Source organism: Ochotona princeps, chromosome 9, assembly GCF_030435755.1.
Source record: "Ochotona princeps isolate mOchPri1 chromosome 9, mOchPri1.hap1, whole genome shotgun sequence".
Taxonomy (NCBI): domain Eukaryota; kingdom Metazoa; phylum Chordata; class Mammalia; order Lagomorpha; family Ochotonidae; genus Ochotona; species Ochotona princeps.
Window position 1 is genome coordinate 47,407,224 of NC_080840.1, and position 26,742 is coordinate 47,433,965.

At 38.7% G+C, this 26,742-nt stretch overlaps 1 protein-coding gene across 2 annotated transcripts in view; it reads right to left on the reverse strand.

Annotated features, from left to right (window-relative positions):
• CA8 (carbonic anhydrase 8) overlaps positions 1 to 26,742 on the reverse strand; it is a 77,238-nt gene that overhangs the window by 13,032 nt on the left and 37,464 nt on the right. Inside the window, exons 4-8 of one of the 2 annotated variants that reach the window (XM_004588005.4) lie at positions 23,464 to 23,559; positions 18,206 to 18,268; positions 15,784 to 15,832; positions 14,345 to 14,457; positions 7,480 to 7,649 (exon numbers count right to left, since the gene is read on the reverse strand). In XM_004588005.4, the coding sequence (XP_004588062.1) occupies positions 7,515 to 7,649; positions 14,345 to 14,457; positions 15,784 to 15,832; positions 18,206 to 18,268; positions 23,464 to 23,559 (456 nt within the window). In that variant the 3' untranslated portion in view covers positions 7,480 to 7,514. Of the gene's footprint in view, positions 1 to 7,335; positions 7,650 to 14,344; positions 14,458 to 15,783; positions 15,833 to 18,205; positions 18,269 to 23,463; positions 23,560 to 26,742 lie in introns of those variants that run through there. The other variant, XM_058668654.1, reaches the window with a different exon arrangement.

A 26,742-nucleotide genomic window follows, 5' to 3' on the forward strand; every position in this document is an offset into this window, starting at 1 on the left:
AAACTGAATTAAACTTCCCAACTTGAATAGTTATTTTTAAGTAAAATGAGACATACGTAAACTTCTAGGAGGATGACTGATGCCTAACAGTCATTTGTTGAAAACAAATTGCTACTATTACTAGTATTTTCCTTATTACTGTTAAAACCTTCTCACAAAAAGTATGCTACACACACTGGTCCAAGGTAGCTTAACTATGTCTGAGATCACTCCTACCATCTGCCGTTCCAATGTGTGGCAAAAGACACAAGTGTTTCACAGAACGGTATTGATATTTGCTGGCTTAATCCATACCTCCTCACATCAGCTCCTCTCATATCACAGGAAATTCTTTGGATTGGCTCACATTTATCAACATAAATACTGCATCTTCATGTTTTTCTCTGGTTAAACACATCTATGAAACGCTGAGTGCTCTGTCCTAATGTTCGATGTGGTTTGTTCCCCAAAGCTTCATGTTTTGGGAGAGTAGTCTTATATGAGGAGACAGGAACTTAGGGGATCTTGAGCCAATGGGGACTTACTCTCTGACAGGACTAACATAGTTCTTTTTAGATCTCTGCATTAGTTTTCATCATTCAAAGGATAAAAGGTCAATGCCCTCCTCTACTCTGGCGTCCTGTACTACGACCTGCTATACATTCATTCTCTGGCCGTGATGCCATCCATCATTACATCATCATCAGAAATGAAGCAAAGAGAACTACCTTATCTTGGACTTTCAGCCTCCAAAAACGTGAACTACATCAACTTCTTCTCTTCATAATTACACTAACTCAGTTATCTACTTATAGAAATGCAAAATACACTAAAAATATATACTTTCTATATGTTAGTAATGATAGAGAGGAACTGGGGGGGAGGGAACTGGGGAGGGGATAAAGGAATATGAAACGGTGTTATAAAATAATCACAACAATAATAAAATGTATATAGAAAAAGAAAAGGATGAAATTCTAACAAATATATATATATATATATATACATATATATACTTTCTGAGAGTTTCAAAAAGGATCCTTGCATATTAAAGTTCTCTGAAATCTTCCAAGAAAAAAAAACCTACATGATGCAATATTTTACAAACTGAATTTGCTCCATTGTGTACAAATTCACAGTTTTACAGAGAGCATTCTCGACTTTAGGACAGCACAATCCAAGGAGTGTTGCATATAGGACAGACAGCAATGCAAATCCTGTTGATATGTAATCACTGTCAAAGTGCTAAGAAGTGACAGACAAAACAAGAAAAATAAAAATCCTAAAAATAGAAAACTAATGATCAGGTAAAATTTTACTTAAAGAAAATGAAAAGTTCCTTGATTTTTTGGCATGATCAACAGAAACAGCAGTGGCTCCTGATTAATCTTTTAAAGTCTAATATGATCTCTTCTATGTGCCTAATAACAGATAACCTAATTTTAAGGGCCAATTCCTCAACTCTATTTTACCCTGACTGAGCCAGACTTTTAGGTCAGTTAATAGAATTTTTTTCTGTTAGGAATAGTCACCTAAGGTTAACATCATTATTATTTTACTTCCCTCTTTACTTTTAAGACTTACAATCAAATGTTGATATAAAAGACTCCTTTTGGCTACTGTTGCTTCTGTATTACCTTAGTTTAAGAGGTGGAGAAAATGTAAAACAAATTCATTTGTTATCTAAAAAGGAGTATCTCCTTTTAAACAGTTTTTATTGAAATGCATGACTTTTTTATTTTTAAAATGCATGTTTAATGATTTCCCCAAATACGGTTTTTGTTTAATTTTTCCCGATAAAGAATAACTAAAAAACACTGTTCAAAGCAGCACATTAATTTCATTTTCCTCCTCATTTACTTGCCTCTTATTCTTTCAGGTTCTCTTTTCCATGATAAAGTTAATAGGAGCAGAAAAGCACACTCATTGTAGAACCCAGAAACTGTAACAGGCAGTCCTCAAAGGAGATCAGGGGCCTGGGAGATATCAGCTCTCCAGAAAGGCACCTAGTTATGCCAGACCCAGACTGAGACTATTGCATGCCATGGTCTTTCTAGGAAACCGATGTAGAGGTTAAAGTCCTGCTTGCAGCCTCAAGACAGAAATCCTTTCCTTAGTTAACTCAAATGCTGTTTGCTGGTACTTAAAAGCCAGGTTTTGTGCCAATGTCCTCTTCTTGAGCATCCAAAGTTAAAAGCATGACAGAATACACTTGCATGACATAAGCTGGCCACAGTTGTTTCGGTACAGAATTCACACATTCCCAGGTTAAAATCAAGAACTCTACTATATTTAAATGTCAGAATATATTAACATGGTACACGCAAGCTGGCCCATGACTGCAAAACACTCTCTTCTTTTCTTCCCAAACATGAACTTGTTTTGATTCACAAGGTAGGGGAAAAAAAAAAAACACACTCTGGAATTTTTACCCACAATAAATTATGAATATCTCTCAAACAAAGAAAAAGGACAGATTTTAAAGCAGGAATTACTTTCCTTCTTCAGTAACCTCTAGGAAAGCCTCACCAGCTTTGATATTTTTCGTTACTGGTTCTGTAATAATTTTTATATAACATAGTCAAACCACAATGGGTAGCATGAGAAGCCTTGGTGCTTTTATACTTTACTGAAACCATTTTGAAATCATTTAGGAAATCTACTCCATTTTGAGGAAATTCTCTATGATATAGTAAATAGAAAACAGCTATATCCACAGAGCTTTCAATTCTCAATTTAAAACCATGCTTCAGTTTAGATTCTGTGAGTGAGGAGAATCCCAGTTCTACTTGGAAAATACAGCTTTGTACTTCCCATTTATGCTGGGAGGATAACAGCTGTTACTTCCTTGGCCATCAGACTTGCAACTTTCATTTTCCATAGCCAGTCCTCTCCTTTTTACATTGCCTCATCTTTTCTAACCCACAACTCCTATGAAAGAAAATGACTCAGTTTCTTCTGAAAGAACTTGGCTATGAAACTGATGCTAGTTACAGTTTCATTACAGCAAAGAAGACAATATTATAAATTGCAAAAATACAAGTAGGGAAGATAACTCAAGAAAGACTTCAAAGAAAAAATGAGGGCAAGGTAACAAAAAGACTGTTCAGAGACGCTAGCAAAAATTCTTTTTGTTTTATCTTTTCCTTACTATATTGAGGGAATACTTATATTTCTACCTTCAGGAGGATAAAAAGAAAACTTATTAAAATAACAGCTTTGTGGCACAGATCATTATAGAAAATAAATAATACTATAATGCTTTGGAGTTACTGTAGATATCCATAGTTTAATAGTGCTTGAAGAATCGCAATAGTATAGCCTTTTAAAATTGGTCTAATAAGGGCCTACTGTGTTGGCCTAGTGGCTAAAGTCCTCGCCTTGAAGTCACTAGGATCCCATATGGGCACCAGTTTTAATCCTGGCAGCCCTGCTTCCCATCCAGCTTCCTGCTTGTGTCCTGGGAAAGCAGTTGATGATGGCCCAAAAGCCTTGGGACTCTGCACCAACATGAAAGACCTGGAGAAGGTTTCTGGCTTCTGGCTCCTGGCTTTGGCACCGGCCCTTGCGGTCACTTGGGGAGTGAATCATTACACAGACCTTCCTCTCTGTCTCTCCTCCTCTTTGTATATCTGACTTTGCAATAAAAATAAATAAATCTTTAAAAAATGGTCTAATACATATGAAAATAATCACTTTGTCAGAAGATCAGTATCAGCACTGTGATATCAAGAACAAGAAACAACATTAACTTAAAATCTTGATCTTACGATCTTATGCTATTAAAATTTGGTTCTCTTGCATCATATAAAAAATTCAATGGAAAAAGAATCATTTAGTATCAGTTGGCCACCAGAGATCTGAAATAGCACCACTGACCTAAAGTTCCTTAAGTAAGTACAAAATCATAGTTCACACTTCTTAAATGGTAACATAAAAAGTCACAGATTAATTCATGGGAATAATAGGTCTTTTTTATCAAAGCCCTCCAGATGTCTAGGCGTGTCATGAAAAAGAAAAAAAATGTCAATTTAAGTCCCCAAACTAAAGTTATTTCAATAAAACATGGCTGAAATAAATCTGAATTAATTTAAACATTTTTGGAGAACTACCACAGAACATTTTTCCCTTTTTAGTTCCAGGAGCTTAAATGAAACATTCATGCATTAAATTCAAAGTCTGACTGTCAAATCATTTCACTTTAATAAAAATTTGAATTACCTGCCTTAGGGCATTATTAAATATCAAATAAAAAGCACACATCCATAAGTCTGATTTTCCAATATGATTTTTATATAGAACTATGACTAGATTTGTATTACACATTTCAAGATGAAAGGATCAAAAATGTGTTCATGAAAGGATGAAATCAAAATTGGAGTCACATTAGGAAGAATACCTGTAACACTGTGAGGAATTGGGGGAGAATTACTCCCCTTTAAATCATCCCAGCCAACAACTCATTCTCTCTCTCTTTTCCTCTTTCTCTCTCTCCCACCACCACCTCTCTCTCCCTCTGTGCATGTACGTGTGTGTGTGCAATTTTTTCAAATAAAAATGGGTGGATTCTTTTTTTTAAAAGGATATTCTACTCGAAGCCTTCTTCCCCACACTGTTTTTCTCATTTGTGACATTCATTATAACTTGTGACTGTGTATTGTTGAATGTTTACTTTTCTATTATCAGACACCCCACTTCAGACCCTGAGTGGTGTAAGACTGTACATCATATCCAACCCTCTGATCTCTTAAACTCAGAACCAGGAATAACAGGTTATCAACACAATCTTTGACTAAATGTCAATTTCATTCTCTAGCTCATTCATCAAGTCTAGTCAAAACCACTCCTGAATGTTCTTGATATCATGCCTGCATTAGTGAATATTTCTTCTCACATCTTTAAAACAAGATGAGTCTGCCTGGTCCTCACCATCTCCAAAATTAAGAGATGCACTGCTTTGGCTAACTTACACACTAAAAATGAACTGGTACCAGAAGTTGTGCTGGTTGACATACAAAAGGTGTAGTTCTGAGGATGACATTTCAAGTCACAACATATTATGCATCTTGATGAAGTCAAGATAAAGTAAAAACATAAAAAGTTCTTAAGAAACTTGGAATATGATAGAAAAAATAAAAAGAGATTAAGTGGGAGACAGAATCTAAAATGAAAGTTATAATCTAAGGAAGTAGTAGAGACCTATGGGGAGAAACATAATTGAGTGCTACTATGGCTAGGACTTCAACAAGCCAAAGACCAAGAAATACTGAGTGAGCAAACACATTCACAAAAGACAATTTGGCTAGAGTAAAGAATCACTGGGAGAATACTTCAAAAAGTTCATGGAAACTTGAGTTTAAAGGTAAATTTGTTTAGGTGCAAAATATCTTGAAATGTATGCATAGTCTTTTCATAGAACATATATCCTCTGAGCTTTGTGAAGATCCTGCATATAATATGGTAACACACCACACCCAGAATTCACAAGGAACTGATACCTCTCCCATAGGGAAGCAAAACAATTAAACACGTGGAGAAAATGACTATTTGTAATTGTATATTTTTGAATGTGTATTTTTAAAATTCCCATGTTGGGACAGCTGTGGCACAATAGGTTAAGCTATCATTTGGGATACCCACATATCTTAATGCCAATTTGGCATAATCAGCCACTCCACTTCCAATCCAGCTTCCTGCCATATGCAAGAAACTGTAGATGATGTTTGGGGAGACCAGGATAAAGTTCCTGGCTCCTGGCTTCAGACTTGCCAACCCTAGCTATTTTAGGAGTTAATCAGTGTATGGAGGATTTCTCTCTTCTCTGTCTCTCCATCTCTGTCACTCTGCATTTCAAGAAAAAAATAAATCTTTTTTTTAAAAAAAATCCTATGTTAATTAATGGGCTCACAAATTTTAATGTCTCTGTGACTCCCAGGTAGACAGTACTACTCACCGGTCCCAATAGTACATTAAACAGCCCCAACCCTCTCCAGTTCCCTTAGGAAATAATCCATCACCTTCTTTCTCTTTATGGGAAACAAAGGTTTCTCTTCAAGATGATCTAAGAGTCCTATGCACTTAGACAACTGACAAAGTAAAAAAAAATTCAATATATAATCATAATCATTCAATGAACACATAGTCATTTTACATACCTACATTTATGATGTTTTATTTTGTTAGCTCTTTAATGCTAAGAAATGCATATATTGAATTCAACACATGAACGAGTAGATTGTGTTTGTATCAGTAAAACAACATTATATTCATAAATTAACATGTGCTTCTTGATCTATCAAATAAACATCATTTTCATAAGACAGGGATTCCAGTCTTTGCCAGTATGTTCTCTCACCTACCCCGATAAACAAGACAATCAAATCCGTATCTGTATATTTTACTAGGTAGGACACAAAGATTAGTTACTCCTCACTAACGTACTGAAGATTTCTCTGCTCACTCCTCCTAAAACTGTGCTGTGCCTCAATTGTTGACATATGCCTTGTTGGAGTTACAACCCTGTTGGGGCTATCCTAAAATTTGCCAGGTTCAGTAAAAATTATGCTTCAACACTATAAACTGCTAAATATAAAAATTAAAATAGACACAAGACAACTGAATAGTACCCTCTGGACATTTTAAGGTGTATTGCAGCTCGTTGTGTATAAACTAAAATTGAAATGTCAGTGAAGTAGTCACACAATGAGGTTAAAAACTTGCATTTTCTAACATATTGGCCACTCAATACCATGTCAATTAACTCCTTAATGTTGTAAATTGTTGTTGATGTCATGTTGTGGCTTTTCATTGGACAGGATGATATTCTGTCAGCTCTGCTTCCAGACCAGAGATGATCTCCCCAAGAAATTATTGAATTTATCTGGACGATAAGATGTTGAACTCTATGCATGGCACATGCTTGCAATGAAAGAATCAGGGCTGGATTTGAACTGTAATACTGCAACAAAGTGGTGGAATCCACCACGAGGGAAGGGCTTGGGGAGGGGTTGAGGGAATCCTATAGCCTATGAAACTGTGTCATAAAATAAAATTAAATTAAATTAAAAAGAAAATCCATGTCTGACAAGAGGTTCACCATGTCCGTTTTAATGTGCACCTTGCTCATGGGAGTGGACAACTGCAACCTTCAGAAATCAACCACAGAAATTAACAGAAATCATGGCCTAACACCATTTCTCTGCCTTGGCATGCCTTTCCTTATGCAAACCAATATTAAAAAAAAAAAAAAACAAAAAAAAAACCTTGTACTTAAAGGCTGCTCTGGTTGGAAAACAAAAGAATCACAGATTCTTTTCAAGATTAAATTTTAAAAAATCACCTGACTTATAATCAATGAGGTTTTCAAATGTGTGATAAAGTTTATCAAAATGAAGTTTAATTGCTGTGTTGGTAAATAATCAAGGAGACTGTAAGAGTGATTCTGGTATGGCAAGTGTGGAAAACTGTGCGCCACATTTTCCTTGCTTGGTCTACACATACCCTGATGAAGACGAACTTGTTCTTGTTCCCTCTGGCTACTGAAATGCGGCTCTGATGACTCTGTCACTAAGGGGCTGAGTGGGTCGAAAGTTGTCTCCCAAAATTCCATCACAGCCTTCCACAAGTTCTGCCCCTTTGACATGTGTTCTCAGCCTTCGAAATTCTTCTATCTGAAAAGGGGAGCAAAACATTATCATTTACCAGACAATAACAAGATGTAAGAATTACACTTGTGACTTCAATGTATAAATTAGGGGACAGCATTATGACATATCGGAAAAAGCACCACTTGCAGTGTTGGCATTCCATGTGGGCACGGGGTCATGCCCCAGCTGCTCCACTTTCAACTCAGCACCTTGATAACGACCTGGGGAAAGCAATGGAAGATGGCCCAAATGCTCAGGCCCCTACAACCCATGTGAGAGACCTACAAGAAGTTCCTGGCTTACAGACATTTTCAAAGTGAACCAGCAGATGAAGGACCTTTCTGTGTCTTGCCCTCTCTCTTTGACCTTCAAATAAACAAATAATTCTTTAAAATAAATAAAAAGCACACATTACAATAAGCAGAAAAACGAAATGAAGACAAAACTTGGGAAAAAGAACATCGGACTTAGTTTCTATAAATCTAAGGCCTCAGGCAAGATCCTTGTAAGAGGAGAAAACAGATGAGGCGACATCAGTATCTCCAGATAATTCAAGTGGTCACAGAAACCTACTGGACGTGTTACTGTGAAAATGATACACACCCCTTTCAAAAAGCCTTTGTACAGCTCCATAGCACAATGAGAAAGAGTGAGTATGCCTAAATGTTTTCCATTCTACTTTTAATTAGTAGATTCTGATAGTACTTTTTGCTAACTTTAAATGTCAGACGTTAGTTAACTTTTCAGTATTATAATGAGATACATAAAACAAGCAACTAATGAGAAGAAGCTATTTTGCTAATAGGTTAGCAGATTTTTAACCAAGACAGGATGATCTCATTGATGTGGCCTCTGGTGACGAGAGTAGATGCAAATGGGAGAAGCACCACTTGATAAGCCAAGAAGCCGAGAAAAAGTTTTATAACCTCTTCTTCTCCCAGAATTACCACCTCATGGTAAACTCAAACCCCAGCAAGCTAAAACACTTCTTTTGTAAGCTCCCATCTCCTAAATCATAATTGGACAAATTTTAACTTTTTTACTCTTTTAGTATCACTCACATATATTTTGGTGGTTAAGCATCACCTCGAATTCCAAAATCAAATTATATTCAAACTATGCCCACTAATTAGAAGATTGCTTCATCAATAGATTGCCCTTGCTGCTCATCTAGTTCCTTGGAAAACACTGGATGAAATATCTTGGATTTTCCAAAATGTTAAGCCCGACTTCCTCTCACAGTAACAGCAATGCTCATCTCCCTTTTTCTGGTTGCCTCTTCAGGTGTCATAGTTTCACTACTGCATGTAAAGAAGCTCCCAGAGCCCTGAGTCACATTCCCCATCAAGAACTCCTGCCATATGTGACTCTGAGAGTTATTTAAACAAGAACACATTATGAACATCACTCATACTAATCTTAATTGGTTAATCTGTAGGTATTATTGTCTGTTCCTTCATTAAAATATTACATAGTAACATGACTTAGCCATGCCTCAATACTTATGCAGAAGGGAAAACTAAGGATAGAAATATTAAAAACAACTCCGAGTTAGTTAGTGGCAGAAGTCTGACAGTTCCAAGTCCCCTTGCTCTTTTCCCAGATCTACAGTCACCACTTCATTAATTCAGCTCAAATCAAGTGTAATCTACAGTCTGCAAATATCCCAGTGTCTTGAGCCAATGTAATGTGGACAGCATCAATCCACCAAAATGTCCTCACCTATGTGTCAAAAGTTTATCTCTACAAAGGCCCTTATGACAATACAGTCACAGGATTCTGCCATGCAGAAAGGGAAATGAAGTAGAAGAGTTGAACTAACTCAAGGGTTTGAATAAAAGTCTGGAAACACCTAAAGAGTTCAATGAGCCCACCAAACCCCTGAATGATAAGCAAACTTTTACATATGCATTTTTCCTACAGACTCCAAATCGCAAAAGTTAAATTGTACAAGTTTCTAATTCAGTCTACTCCATTCAGCTTAGGATGGAGTTGGGGGGAAAAAATAAGTCTTGTTAGATTAGAACTCAGATTAGCAATCAGGTTTCTAATGTTTTATTTTCCCATATCCTCAAACACTGCTTAATGTCCCCAAGTTGGATAAATGTGAATCAAGTGATATGATCTCCTTTGTTCACTTAAAATAATACACTAGCTGTTTACTATACATAAGGAGTTTTCACTATACCTTCTTAGGATTTGCCGCCTAAATCCAAATGACAACGGAATGTCATCTATACAAGTCTTGACTTCCAATTGTATACAATAGAGGTAATAATAACAGAATCATAAGGATGGCGGCTTAAAAAGTGAAGAAGGAAATTTAGAAAAATCATTCAGCATAGTACCAAGCATGTAAGAAGGAAGTGTTTGACAAATGCCAGTCCTTCTACTTCAAACAAACTTCCAGCATTTTGAAATAATTAGTCACATTTTATTTGTATGAAGTAGATATTATACCAATGTACTGATAAACTTAAAATTACTTCTCCAGCACACATTTAACATAGAAACATATGCAACATCTGCAGCTGGAATCTATGAACTAGGGTGAGTTAAGATACCAATTTAGATGCTCACATGAGAGACCTGGACTGGATTCCACTTGGTTTCAGCCTAGTCCAGCACCAGCTGTTGCTGATATTTGGATAATGACTGGTGCATGGAAAACCCTTCTCTATCTCTCCCCCTCTTTCTCTCTTTCTCTAATGACTAATGTGGACTGGAAAATTAACTCCCTAAACATGCTTAAGGAATATTGTATTTTTTATTAACTGTATGGCTCATTTCATAGCCACATTAGTTTTATATTTACATATTCTGAACTGAAGATAAATCTTTTAAGCCCCAGGCATCAGCCTGAAGCACATTCTGTGAAAACAACTTCTTCTGGGAAAGATGATATGAATCAACAGCCAGCCAGTCTCAAATCACTGTACTCTCCAAGAAAACTATTTCATGAGAAATGTTTTTCTCTGATCACAGCAACTCTTTGAAGACTTCAAACATCAGCAGAGATCGAGGGGAAAGCATATCTTTCTGAAATGCCAGTTTTCTGAAGTAGCCAACCACTCCTCAAAGCCCCTTAGTCACTTCAAATGATTTCAAGTGCATACTGAATCAGCCCACAGTGAAATGAGAGACTGTGATAAATGAACAGAGTAATACATCAAGCTGGGAAAAAAAAAACTTCAACAAAATTCAAATGTCAGGGCATTTGAAAAGCCATCATTATCACATATATCTGAACATATGATAACATTGATTTTTAATGCTACTCTATAAAGTGTGTATGCTTAACCAATTTAAAAGAGAACGAGAAAGAAAATGAGAGGGGAAAAAGATGGAGAGACAAAGAAACACTCAAAGAAAGGGAGAGAGAGAGAAGCAGAGATGTGGACAGGTTATGGAGAAGTATTTGTCTTCTGTGGAAACTAGATTGAGTAGTCACTGCTTTCTGAGCCACAGGATCACTTCAACTGGTCTAAGACATTTACCCCTACCTTCACTGACTCACAAATCACAGTAATTTATTAAAAGTTCAGCTGAAAAACTGATTTTTTTTATTAGTGCTTTCCAAGGCCTAATTTCTACAGGTTGTGGAATAGTGCTTTTAGAAGTCTCAAGTTCCAAGATTTATTTTTAATTTCTATTTGATGTGTCATCACGTAACAGGAGAAACACAACCGAAGTTGGCATTCTTCAGTCATTCACCAGCCTATGGGCTCTGAGGTTGTTTCCAGGTTTGGGGTGCAATGAACAGGACAGTGTAAGTGTCTCTGCAAGATACTATCATTCCTTCAGATCCCCCACCCAGCAGTGGAAATAAGCCAAACACAGCCAAATACTGCAAGATCTCACTTACAGAAAGAATTTTCAATTATCTAATTCATAGAAGCAGAGAGTTTAAGTGCTATTTTCAGCAGCTGGGGAGAGGTGAAATGGGGAGGCAACAGTTAAGAGGTGCAACATTTCAATTATTCAAAATAATTAAGTTCCAAAGATCTGCTATACTATATAGTGCCTGTAACTGACAACATGGTATTGTATAATTGAGAAAAGGGTAGAGATTGAGTATTCCTATCAAACAGAGTAACAATGCTACTACAATATGAAAAAGAGTAATGGATGTGTATTTGGCCTTGATGACGATGTTTTTCTTGTATATAATTAGACTCAAACTTCTCAACGTGTACACATTAAATATGTACAGCTTTTTATATGTCAAAATCATACTTCATTAAAACAGATTTTTTAAAAGTCAAGTGTTTTTATTTTCTTCTATTGTCAATGACAATGAATTTTTTAAAGTTATATAATTTTCTACAAATGCTATGGTTTGAATATTTCCCCCAAAATTCATGTGCTGGAAAGTCAACCTGCAATGAAACAGTATTAAAGGCAGGGCCTACTAACAGGTGACTGGATGAGGAAGATTTTGCCTTCCTTAACAGATAAATGTTCTTGTCATGGAAACAAGTCAGTCCCACAGGAGTGGGTTTATTACAACAGTGAGTCCGGCCCCCTTTTGCTCCCCTGCACTCACTGACTCTTGCCCTTCCACCTTCCACCTCAGGATGACACAGCCCAGAGGTCCTCAGCCATGTGTCACTGCTGTGTTCCAGAACTATCTATCTCCAGAACCATGAGCCACAGAAATTTCTGCTCAGTAGAAATGATCTAATCTGTGATATTCTGTTACCAGCAACAGAAGTTGGTCAATGACATCTACTAATCAAATAAAAGATTCAAAAGCGCATATACATGAATGCATGGTAAGATTCATAGAGCTATACAAGATGACTTGAGCCTTTTATCTGTTACCATCTTCTTCTTTTTTAAACCTTCTTTATGAAATCACTCTTTATTTTTAAGATTTATTTCCTTGTTTGTTTGAAAGACAGAGAGGCAAACCAAAAAATATTCCATCTGCTAGTTCATTCCCTCAAATAGTCTCAATGGCTTGGGCTGTCCCTGGCAGAAGTCAGGAGGCAGGAACTCCCACATGGAGACAGGGATCAAACTACTTAGGTCATTCTCTGTGCTTTTCCTAATGGGAAACACAGCAGCTGGGACTGGTGTGACTGCTCCAATATGCAATGTCAGCATCGCAGGCAGGAACTTAATCTGTTGTACCGTACAACCCCTTCCCCTTTCCTACTGATCTCCCATCCATAAACCATTTCATACTCTGTCACTGGCTCCTTACTCTAATCTATTGTTATTTTATTTTATTGAAAAAGAAGCCACAGAAGAGAATATATTCTCTGTAATAATACTGATGCCAACTTCGCTCTTACTGAGGTCCCCAGACTTGAATAACCTGGCCTTTGCCACAGACTTCCTTGATAATGTTACTTATGAACCACACAGACTGAAACTTACTCAATAATTGCAGACGGCATGGGGCGTGGCACGGTAGCCTAGCAGCTCAGGTAGCATATGCCTTGGCATACACCAAGACCGCATATGGGCGCCGGTTCTAATCCCAGAGGCCCCGTTTCCTATCCAGCTCCCTGCTTGTGGCCTAGAAAAGCAGTCGAGGACAGCCCAAAGCCTTGGGACTCTGTACCCACTTGGGAGGCCCAGAAGAACTCCTGGCTCCTGGCTGCTGATCGGCGCAGCACCAGCCGTTGTGGTCACTTGGGGAGTGAAACATCAGACGGAAGATCTTTCTCTCTGTCTCTCCTCCACTCTGTATATCTGACTTTGCGATTAAAAAAAAAAAAAACTGAGCCAGAGAACAATCCAGATCTTCCAAGGCATTCTTTCTAGTTTTCTCCTGTGCATAGCAAGGAAAGAATATTTCAAAACCCATGTTCTGACTTCCAGAAGCAATCAGTATTTTCTTTATTTTTTTTAATTTTATTTTAAATTCATTAATTACATTGTATTATGTGACACAGTTTCATAGGTACTGGGATTCTCCCCACCCCTCCCCAAACCCTCCCACCATGGTGGATTCCTCCACCTTGTTGCATAACCACAGTTCAAGTTCAGTTGAGATTCCCCCATTGCAAGCATATACCAAACATAGAGTCCAGCATCTTATTTTTAAGAGATTTATTTATTTTCATTGGAAAGGCAGATGTATGGAGAGGAGGAAAGACAGAAGGTCTTCCATCTGATGGTTCACTCCCCAAGTGACCGCAAAGGCCAGGGCTGTGCTGATCCAAAGCCAGGAGCCAGGAACTTCTTTCCGGGTCTCCCACTTGGCTGCAGGGTCCCAATGCTCTGGGCTGTCCTCGACTGCTCTCCCAGGCCACAAGCAGGGAGCTGGATGGGAAGTGGAGCTTCCGGGATTAGAACCGGCGCCCATATGGGATCCCGGCACGTTCAAAACGAGGACCTTAACCGCTATGCTATCGCGTCGAGCCCAGCAATCAGTATTTTCACCTTACTTCCAAACAATTCTCCGTTACAAACCTGGAAAATTCCACATCAAATATTTACTAGACTAATCAAAAGTTTGGCCGTTTCAGTGACTTCTATTTACTCCCTAAGAACTAACTTTTAAACAGACTAAACAAGTGCTGAGTTTTGTTCATCCTTGACCTTTCAGTTGCTTTCACTGGCTTGAGACATTTAACTTTTATGTGAAAAGGTATGACCGATCTAAAGAGAGTTAAAACATAAAGCAGACATTTTCCTTTTACAGCAACAATATTTAACCTTTAGCTTAGGACGTCACTTGGAAAGACTTAAAGTAGCGTACTCACCTGTAACTGGGATATAGTTAAAGGGTATCGGAATAATATCCAGGTAACACCTTCACTGCAAGGTGGGATGGTAAGCGAGCCTTCGTACACCCAGTAATCCCGCAGCAGAGGATCTGTGTAACCAGGTGGGGGTAGGGAATGTGGGCAATGAGGGAATGATGAAAAGGCAAGTTATAATCTTGATGATTCCAACAACAATCTCCAACCTTGCAAGCTATCCAAATGACGCTTCCCAGTGGATGTTATTTTGAAACTAGAGGCTTACATCTGTATGCTGAAACCAACTATCACAGAGAAAATAACAGAGAAAACACATGATGAATCTTCCTTCTATCCATAATGGTGTCCATCAGTGCTTTACTGCACATGCCTATCAAAGTGATCACTTTAGGGGAAGTAAAGCCACATCTTAGATTTTTCTCTTGCTTTACTGGAGGATTTATTTAACTATTTCATGCATAGTATTGGATGTTTACTACATACCAGATACTCTTCTAAGCACCTTTAATTCACTCAACCTTCACAACCAATTAACAAGAACAGTACTATCATTAGCCCCTCATTTAAGACAGACAAACCACATCACAGAAGGTTAACAATTCACCCACATTCACTTAATTAATAGTTCACAGAGCCAGAATTCAAATTCCATGAACTTCGGCTTCAAGGACTATTATTTTTAAGAATTCTGTTTCAAACCATTTCTTTTCTAGTCACCTCTATACTGCTTCTTCAATAACACAATATTAAAATAATACTATGACAGGATAAGATAAATAATTCAAAATCATTTAGCTCCATATTAGAAGAATTCGCTGTTAAAATGTGTAACATATAACAGAAATTGGTTTGTCACAGAGCAATAAAATGCAGCAAGTAAAGGATCCAATGCCATAACTTATTTGGTTTCATTTGAAACTCTAAGAAACAACATACAGCTTCAGTAGAGAAACACAAAGAATAAAATTTTATGTAAAACAATCTTTAACTCCAAATTACATTCTGAGAATTTTATGCACAATTATAACCTTTGCACAAATGCAGTCAGAATAAAAAGTAAATAAAAGTATTGCGCTGAAGAGATAACTCTGTACAATAAGATATCAAATTTAACTCACTCTGTAAATTAAAAAACTTCACAGATAAATCTTAGAAGTACACCAAGATTATTTTATTATGTTCATGTTTCACAGATAGCAATATTTACAAATGACAATTATAACCAAGTTCTTCGTAGAATAATGGGAATTAGTGGCAAAGTGCTTATTATGCAAATGGCTTATTCCCATATTTAAAGTAATCTAAACCTTGATCTGCTATAAAGGGTATAAATTGTAAAGAAACTTAGTTGTAACTATGCACCTACATATATTCTGAGAAAAATAATGTGGTCATATTCATAGTTAAAACTCATTTTATGCAATCAGATAAATTCTTACCTGGTAGTAAAGTGTTTGGATTAAAGCAAGGTATTGTTTTGGATTTTCCCTGAAAAAAATAATTATTTACTTGATATTAATGTAAATTTTTAAATCTTCAAACGTTAGGGCTAAACATTTAGGTTTGTGTACTTTCTGCATACTTCATCAGGTCCCCTAGACTTAAGGGTATCTCTAGAATTGGGGGTTCTGACTTTCCACAGCGGCAACACTGGCTAGTTTCAAGGATACATATTGCTCTGGCTCTACGACTGTTTTCTCCATTACTGCAGTCCATTTTCTCAATACTTCCTGATGTGGACCTTACAAATGGCGTCCATCTGCCCCAGACCACCCACTTTCCTTGCTACCAGGGTATTCACACTGGGGCCATGGGTTGCATGCCTTGGTTTGCAAGACTGGTACCCTGATTCAGTGAATTCCTTTGCAATCACTTTCTTTCTGCCTGCTTTTCAACAGCTCCTCACTATTCACCATTCAACATGGCTCCTGTTCTGCCACCCTGTCCCAGACAGATTTGGCAAATATGTTGCAGGACCTAGCCTGAATGCTCTCTCCACCCTGAAATGAAGATCTGAAACTCAAATCAAAATATTCTGCTTCAATCAACATTGTTTGAATCTAGATTTAAATTCCAAGGGAAATGCCGGCGTACTTACTCAACAACTGACACCTAGCACCAGTGTTTTAGCATTATGACAGTTACTTAGGTCTTAGAAACTGACATACTGACTTGTGAATAGGATTTATCTTACAGGAATACCCTACTGACCCAACACAACAGGAAATGTTAGTGTTGTGAGCCTCTTTCTTACTTCATGGGACTACTTAACATATTAAAGAACCCAGCTCGCTATATTTCCACCAGCCACCTGCATTTCATAATGATTGACATCTTACCAGCTGAATCCTCGATGCCCACTTCTGTCAAACAACTGAGTCTTAGTTTGATGACTGCAAGTCGTTACTAAAGATTAAATCACTAAATTAAGATAACAGTGTGTGAATCCAGCTAGTGCCACAAGACTCCAGATCAAGAGACTCAGAATTCAATTGTCACCTCTATTGTTCACATCTTTACACTAAACCCCATTTTGGGATGCTTCACACGAACCACTGGCTCTGATCAAGGAAAGTAATAATCATCTTTCCTGAGATCACAGACAGATCAGAGCCCACTTCACCATCACAGGGTCCTCAGAAGATGCTAGCTCATCCATTTCAGCTCAATCAAGAGAGGAACATAATCTCTGTGAACCTACCAGACTCACACACACTGGTTACACACTGCCCAACCGCAAGGTTATAAGATTCACCACTTAATCGCTCATGGAGTTCAAGAACTGAGCAACAGCTGCTCAACTCCTAACTCAGCATTAACAAACAAAACACCTACTTTTTTCTATCGCTCTGCAAAAATCAATTGACTTGTTGAATGGCAGGAGCTTCTTTTTTTAAGTACAACCGCTCTTCTGTGCCTGTTAGAGGACATACCACCCAGATTCAAGTAGTTTAATGTATGAATAAACGGTACTACTTACAACAGATGTTGGCTTTCTAGCAATGCTGGCTCACATCATTCCTGAATCATATTGATCTAAATTACTCTCTTTGATATATTATAGCTTATGTGTGCTTTGTTTATCATTATTATTAATAATGTTATTATCATTATTATCTAATATAAACACGTCACAGTTTGGTTCCCAAAAAATGTATTCGTGTTATTTACACAAGTTTCCTAAGACAAGTGGACAGGGAAGAGTTAACTCAGCAGACCTGGGTTGTTTAAACCATACACATTCCAAACAAAGTCCAGCTTACCACTATCTAGTGTCCAGCTTTGGGGAAACAACTTTCGAACCTCTGAAATGTTACACCTGATGAGAGTATTTTTGCATGCGTGAGGTCTAGGGCCGTGCTATATTTAAATGGTTAACTTCAATTGTTGCATAACTAAGGCTTTAGAGCTTCTGTACCAAGCATGAGCATCCCAACAAGATGATTTACTGTTGATCATCAAGGCAGGGGGCATGAATTGCTGTTGCTGTCAAGGAAGTTAGGAAGGTATGTGGCACTTATGTGACTGATTTTTAGTTAAAACCCAAGGCATGAAGCCTTAATGAGTCTCTCTGGGTGGAATGACACTTCACATCACTGCTGGAGGAAGAAGGGCATCCCAGGCAAATCCACTGTGATGGGGCACTCAGAGGCTTGGGCCTGGTCTTCCCTAGGCTGTGCCCCATACACATTCTCTCTTTGCTGGTGTGGCTCAGGCATCTTGTACTGTAATAAACCCTAAACACAAGCAGAACAGCTTTTCTGAGTTCTGTGAGTCCTTCTGTGAATTATCAAGCATGGAGATGGTACTGGGGACCCTATGCATGACCTGCAGTTCTACATCTTCTAAATTATGACTCACCTTATACTGAATATCTTGAAGAATCTCAGTCACTGCCTTCAGGCCAACGTGCTCCTTCCCTATCTGAAATGGATCAAGCAGAAACCACAACACTGTTAAATGCTTTGTTTTACTGAAAACAACTAAGAGAACCGAAGGCCAGTCCTAGAGGACTAGTTTATTTACAGCCAGGTCAACATCCATTAAATGAACTAAGCTGTCCCTGTTAATACAATAATGTATTTGATGTAAATGACTGAAGAAATTGTTCTAAATTAATCTTGCTGTGCAGTTATACCACTCACTGTGCTGTGCATATCAAATCATAAGTTACTGTTAAATACAAATGTCACAGATATTTCAGAATGAAAACTACCCAGGGCAGTCATTGTGGTGCCGCTGCTTAAGCCACAGTTTGTAGTGCCCCCATCCCATGTAAGTGTGTTGGTTCAAGTTTCATCTCCTGCACTGTTGATCCAGGTCCCTGCTGATGTGCCTGAGAGGCAACGGGCAATAACTTTAGTTCTTGAACACCTGCCACCCATGTAGGAGATTCAGGAGTTTCTAGCTCCTGGCTTCCACCCGGCCCAGTCCTGGTCATTTAGGAAGTGGATTGAAGCTCAATCACTCTGTTTTTCTTTCTACGTCTCTCCTAGTCTCTCTCTCTCTCTCTCTCTCTCTCTCTCTCTCTCTCTCTCTCTCTCTCTCTCTCTCCCTCCCCTAACCCCCTCTCTTCCTGTCAAATCTCAACACATACCCAAATCTTTTATATGTGACTTTTTCACACTTAGCATTCATACAACATTGTTACAACAATTTTTAACAAATTTTAAAACACCACTAACTCAGAAAAATGGATATGTAAAGTTGCCAAAATCAGAAGTGGGTCTCCTCCACTGATGGTCAGGCTTATCATAATCACCTCATGGGCTGTTGCTGAACCCAGCCCTACACCCACATTTCCCTTACTCTGTAAATACTCTCACCTCCCATGACTCAAGCACAATGAAACCATCAGTCATGAACCTCCCTGTGCCCAGCTTTTTTCCACCTATACACTGGCCTCATTTAAGTCCATCCTTTGCTCCTAGTCCTCTATTTCAGAGCAAGAAGGGGACCCTTCCTGTCCAAGGTTAACTAGCCCTCATATGCTCACATGCCAATGCCTCCTCTCCTGTGAGACTTCTTTACATCAATACCCCCTTTCTACCTTGTGTATTTTTTAAGATTTCTTAATCTGAAAGGTAGATTTACAGAGACAAGATATATATATATATATATATATATATATATATATATATATATATAGAGAGAGAGAGAGAGAGAGAGAGAGAGAGAGAGAGAGAGAATATCTTTCATCTGTTAGCTCACTTCCCAAATGGCCGGGTTGGCCACAGCTGAGTCAATCCAAAGCCAGGAGCTTCCTCCACATCTTCCACGTGGGGCCCAAGGACTTGTGCCATCCTCCATCACTTTTTCAGGCCATGATCAGAGTGTTGGAAGCGGCAACTGGGACAGAAACTGGTACCCACATGGGATGCCAGCACCACAGGTGATTTCAGAACTCAAAGATCTCAGAACTCAAAACTATTCGTGCACAGCACCACTATAGTTTGCCCCATCTGTCCTTCCTTCTTTCAATCATGCTTCAAGGGAGAACAGTCCACACTCATGGCCTCTGACTTCCTCCCCTTCCATTTGGCACTCCTCTGGACATCCCCCCAGACCCAGGGGTGGATTTTAGTCCTTTCCTCTCTGCATGACTCACATTCTTCATCAGTCCTTTCTTCCTGCATATTTTGCTCTCATACCTTCTCTGACCTGTCTCTTGAGAAGGGCATTTTTACCCAGGTGACCTGAAATTTTCAGTGCAGCGAATTCATGTAAAGTTAGATTACATAGGCATGCTCACATGGCTTTCCTCAGCCTTAAAGCAACACAAATTGTTCATAGAAACAGATTGTGGTTCCGAGAGGCTAGGTTTCAGCTCAGGGCACCGCTAGTCCACATCAGCTTCTCCAAATGAGTAATCGATAAAAAGGAAGTGCTAAGTGAGCTCATGTGGTTCTAATCACCAATATGTGTGGAGTCTCGACTTCAAAGATGAAGTTCATATCTCCCTTTTCCTTTTTTTGTAAGACTACTTGTTTAATTTCTGTCTTAATTTTATTATTTTTATGTCTTTGAGGGTAACAGACAGAAATCTCTCCTCCACTCACTAATTCACTGCCCAGATGCCTACAGAAGCTTTCCTGGGCTTGGATGAAACTAGGGGCCTCGAACTCAGTCAAGGCTTCCCATTTGCATGGCAGAGACCCAACTACTTGAGCCATTTTCCTTTGCCACCTAGGCCCTGCAAGAGCAGAAAACTGGGGTTGGGACCACAGCCAAGACAAGAATCCCAAGCACTCTGAAACAGAATGTGCGCTCCCCGAGAGGCATCTTAACAACGAGACCAAACACCCACCCTTCTAATTTTTTCAGTCATGAGATTTTTCCTTCTACTACCTCAAATTAAATACCTCATTAAAATTTTAAGTTAAATTGTCTTTAGCAATTATTCTTTAAATGTTCTACAGATTATCAAAATGTATAATTAAAGTCATTTTCATGGATATTTTGTCATTCTAGTCTACTTAAATGCTGTGGTTGAAAAATGGGGTCCAGACTGTGAAAAAAGGCATGAAACAAGAGTGAGAGATGGATTCATTTTAAAAGTAAAAGGACATGAGTTTTTTTGAAGTTTTCAAACCTTTTAACAATATCTCTGTACCATCTGCAGATTTTGTGCCTTCTTTTCCCACAAAATATGTAATAATAGGACAAAGAATAATTTACAATCAATTTTTTAATTGACTCCTAAGGAAATTTTAGTTAACATAATTCCACGTTAAAAAAAAAAACCTTTTTTTAAAGATTTGTTTTTGAATTTGGCAGGCAGAGTGATGAAGGGCAGGGAGAGAAAAAGAGAGGGGCAGAGGGAGAGAGAGAAGAGACAGGGAGAATCATGCTTTCACCGGTTCATTTTCCAAATGGCCACAGCACTGGCACCGGGGCAGGTCAAACCTAGGAAGCTGATCATTGATCTGAGTCTCCCACAAGGATGGCAAGAATCCAGGAACATGGGAAATCTACTACATTACCAGGTACATAATTCGAGACACTACATTGGAAATGCAGCAGCTGGGACCCAAAACCCAGCACTCCAATATGGGATGCCAGCATTACAGGCAGTGATTTTATTCACTATGTCTCAATGCTGGCTCCTCGTGTCCCTACTTCTGATCTCGACTTCTGATCCACTCCCTGCTAATGGCTCATGTGTCTACATGCACTGACTCATGTCCTCTTTTCCCAACTTGCGATCAACCTCCCTGCTAACGGCCCGTAAAAAGCAGTGGAAGAAGGCATGAGTGGGCTCCTGCCGCCCATATGGCAAACCCAGCTCCTGGCACCCGGCTCCATCCTGGCTCTTGTGGACATTCGAAGAATAAATCAGAAGATAGATGATTGTGCTCTCTCCCTGAGTCTGTAACTCCAACTTTTAAATAAACAAATAAAATCTTTAAAAATAATAAGCAAGGGGCCCCAGCACGGTAGCCTAGTGACTAAAGTCCTTGCCTTGAATGTGCCAGGATTCCATTGGGCACCAGTTCCAATCTCGGTGGCCCCACTTCCCATCCAGCTCCATGCTTGTGGCCTGGGAAGGCAGTCAAGGAAAGCCGAAGGTCTTGGGACCCTGCACCCACATGGAAGACCCAGAACAGGCTCCTGGTTCCTGGATTCAGACTGACGTAGCCCCAGTCATTGAGGCTGCTTGGGGAATGAATCATCAGATGTAAGATCTTCCTCTCTGTCTCTCCTCCTTTCTTGATATCTGACTTTCCAATAAAAATTAAAATAAATAACTAAAAATATATATTCAAAAATAATAAGCAAGGGGGCCTGGCACAGTAGACTAGTGGCTTAAGTCCTCGCCTTGAACGTGCCGGGATCCCATATGGGCACTGCTTCATGTCCCAGCTCCTCTGCTTCCTATCTCGCTGCCTGCTTGTGGCCTGGGAAAGCAGTCGAGGAAGGCCCAAAGCCTTGGGACCCTGCACCCACATGGGAGACCAAAAAGAAGTTCCTGGCTCCTGCCTTCGTATCAGCTTAGCTCCAGCCACTGTGACCACGTGGGGAGTGAACCCGCAGACAGAAAATCCTTCTCTGTATCTCTTTCTCTTTGTAAATGAAAGATCTTTCTCTCTTTCTCTCCTTCTCTCTGTAAATCTTGTTTTCCAATAAAAATAGCAAATAAATCTGTTAAAAAGAAATAAGCAAATAAAAATAAATAAATGAAATCTTAGGAATGTACAACAGAAAATTACTATAAGACACACTATACTAAATACTAAATTTAAATACTAAATTTAACAAAATACTAAAGTTAGAAGAGTTCATAACCCAACACTCTTTGGAAAACTGAATTACTGAAGACCACTGTGCTGCCATTACGGTTCTACTCCAAGGCTATCCAGAGGCAGCTCAGAATCACAGATGGTTAAAACTCATGTTTATTTCTTGTGTGACCAGAAACACACACCTGACCTATTTGGGCCTTGATTCCTCCTGCACATTAATTGAAGACAGTAGGCAAGAACTAGGAATTAAATCTTTTCTCTAAATCTTTTATGACATCAAGTAAGTAAGACAAAGTTTTGAAACATATACCTTAGGAACGGGATTAAATTTTTACCTTTGAAAACACATGGTCTGCGTTCATGTTCAGCTGAAATCACAGACCTTTATTCACTACAGAGTGCGAATCTAAATTTCATATTGCCTGGCTCTGCTTTGTCAATCTTTGCTTATCAGTGCGTTCTAGCAGACACTTCACCTTGGAGTGAGTCATGCACGATGAAGAGCTAAAGTAATCCACATGATCATATTATTGATTTTTCTTAGATTTGTAGCCAGCCAGAGACTCAAGACACTTTCTGAAACATTTCTTCATAAATAAAATGAATTCTGTCTTTCAGGCTCATTTTCTAAATAATTTCCCAAAAACCCTAGCAGCCAAGCTGAAGAAAATCCCCAACAAATAAATGAACTCTTATCCACCAATGAATACGGCTGAACCTTCACAAACAACAAAGATCAATGTCTCTGTTTTTTAAATGTTTCTGTAAATGTCTATGTCACGATCAGTTTCCTCCATACATTTCGCCTCTCTCTTCCTAGAGAATGAATTAGAAATAAGCCTGTAGACTTCACAGTGATCACAGCCAATCATTTACCTGAACAAACAAGGCGATGATGGCAATGCCATGCGGCTTCCCCACAGCCTCATCGATGCTGCCAAACAGGGTGGAGTTCCAGTGGATCAGGTGGAGCTGGAAAGGAAACAAGGAACAGATCACATTAGGTCGGAAAAGAAAACTGCCTCACCTTGTTTGCTGTGCCTTCCTGCTACCACATGCAACAAAAATATCATATGTTGTCTCTGATATAAGGCAACCTTCATGCAAAGTACAAGCTCAATAGCCCTTTCAATATTGTTTTTGTTGCAACTCATAGGTTTTTATATTTTTGTTTTTATTTTCATTTCTCCAAGATAGTTTCTTTTCTCTTAATAAGCTCTTCACTGACTCATAGGTCATACAGCAGTATCATTTCCTCCAAGAAGGTTTTTGCTTGCTTTTTCATTTCTTCACTGACACACTGATCATTCAATAGCATGTTATTTAATTTCATGGCATTGTAATTTTATTTAACCTTATTCCTACTGTTGGTTTTGTTTTATGGCTTTTCATTTAAGGGGATGTATAGTAACTGTGTAATGGAGATTATCATATCCAGATGTGAAGATACAACATAGTATGCATCTCTACTTTACAAATCAAAGATGGACTCCCAATGAAACTATTGGTTATATCTTGACAATAGGATGATGAACTCTCTGCCATTGTCATTACCCACAATGTCAGGATACTTAAATAGAAGAATGATGGACTTATGACTGCTTATGAAGGACTATACTATTTTAACAATATAAGGGAAATCAGTAGGGGGGATAGGGAATTTGGGGGTGGGAGTAAGGGAAATCCCAGAGCCTATGGAATTGTGTTATAAAATAAAATTTAAAACAAAGAATGTCACAGCAGCAGGTGTTGTGGCACATTGTGTTAAGCCAATACTTGGACAACCACATCCTGTATGAGAATGTCAGTTTGGGTCTCAGTTCCTCTGCTTCCAGCCCAACTGTCATTCAATGCATTCAGGGAAGGCACCAGAAGATTGCTCACATGCTTGGGCCCCTGACACTCGCATGAGAGGCGACAGTATTGCAGGTTCCTGCCTTCTGCGTGCCCCAGCCCAGATTACTGGCAGCAACTTGTGGCGTGAAGCAGCAAATGGAAGCTATCTCTCATTCACTCACACAGAGACTTCAAGCACTGCCCTGATTGCCTTCTCTGTAAGCATCACTCCCTTCCTGCCAATGAGATAAGGCCTAAGAAGCAGGACCTAGTGGCTCACTCTCTCTGCCTCCCAAGTTCAGTGTTAGTCCAGACCTGGAGAAGCATAGCCAGGAGGCCTCATAGCTTTTGCCTTCACTTAGTAGTGTTTCCTTAAACCCCATCCCCACTGGATCTCAACAGAAAATTCCACAACCAATCCAAATGGTCAGTATTTGCATAACCAGACACTGCAGCACCCGATATTTTCATGAGGAAATATACAAAACCTGTCACAAATTCTGGTCAATTATTTCAACACTCTAGGAATATCCAGAAATAGCACACTTTTAAATAGTACACTTTAAAATCTTTAAAATAATTGTACCCCAACCATTTAAAAAAAATGTTTCTTTTTATTTATCTGTTTGAGAAGCAGAGACAAGGTAAGAGGAGAGTCTCACTCACCGGTCGACTCCCCAAGTGCCCGTAAGTGGCCAGTCTGGTCTAGGCCATAGCCAGGAGCTGACAATCCAATACAGGTCCCTGTTAACAGTGGCAGAGACTCAACTAACTGCTGCCTTCAATGATTGGAGTCAGGAGCCAGGGCAGAGTGTTGCTTGGTGCCCAGGCACTCCAACATTGCAAGCAAGGCTCTCGATCTGCGTCTTAGCTGCTGGAATAAATGCTCACCTAATGTTGCATTTCTTTAAAGCCATGGGAAAATAATGAATTCTAAAGTAAAGCTCCAGAAGAAATTCATTTGCTGCATTTGAAGATAAAATTTTTACCCTTCAATAAATGACAAACAATGCTGCAGAGACCTCCCTCTTTCCTAACCTCACAAAGATTTGCAGATCAAGTTCACCTGTACCATTACTTGCTCCTAGGCCACTAATAAAACACTTGCAAAAAGCCAAATTCAGCTTTCCTGGTTAAAACAGTGTTACTGGGGTTCTTCGTATAATAGCAAATAGAGAAAACCCTCCACTCAGAAGCTATTTTCACCAATATAACTTTCAATCAAGTTGTAATTACCATTTTAAAGCATTGCCTCATTTTGAAATCATTCATAATCCAAGTAAGCTTCAATCATTGTTTGTTTTAGCAGCTACAGTAATTATCACAAGGATTGTCACAAACTTGACTTATCCACTATTCATCCAGTACAATTTGAGATTATAATACTGACCACTAGAGGGAGGTAATAAAGTTCTTTGCCAACTCTAGAACTACTAACCCAGGAAGACTATATCCAAAACCAGACTGGGTCAGTTTGCGAAAAACTCACATGAACTGTAACTGCTAAAAGAACGTACCTGTCAAGGAACTAACTTAAAGAAAAGAATGTTCTACAAGCTCTCAACTAACAATAAAGGACAGACTGGTCTTAATAGTTCCAGCTCTGGCTGTAACAACAGTGGCATAGATAAGAACTGATTGTCTGAATTAAATCAACAAAGGAGGTCTAGGTCCAAGGTTGAAATGTACTTTTACTTGACAAATTACAAAGTTCAAGCCAAGGTTTTCATCTCACTGCAACATCACGGGACATGGAATAAATAAAACAGTAATTTTAAAAATGTAGCTTTGTCTTTGCCCCTTATTAAAACTCGGCAATATCTTCCTCCTTCCTGCTCTTCAAACACCACTGCATACTTTCCTGTTTAAAACCATTAAGAGTTTCCACTCTGTTTCCAAGAGCAGAGTAAGGGAATGAGGTAAAAATAGGCACTAAATGCAGCCTGCAGTCTCTGATCAAGACCAGCATCAGCACTGACAAGTCACAATGATACAATGGACACGTGTTATGAGGACCTGAAAATGGCACTTGGTACCAATGCTCTTCGTTCCAATAACCCCAGTTTCATCCTGAGGAATTCATCAGACCAAGTTCATCAGGAGTCGCTCTATGAAATTCCTAACCAGTACTACTCAAAATGGTCAAGGTCATAAAAAACAAGGACATCCTGAGAAATGTTACCATCAAGAGGAAAGACATGAGAACTAAATAATCTGGTATTAACAAGTGATATCCAGGAGCAGAACAACATTAGGTAAAACCTAAATTGATCTGAATAAAAAAAAAAGATGTATTTGCTGATATTCTACTAGTTCTAA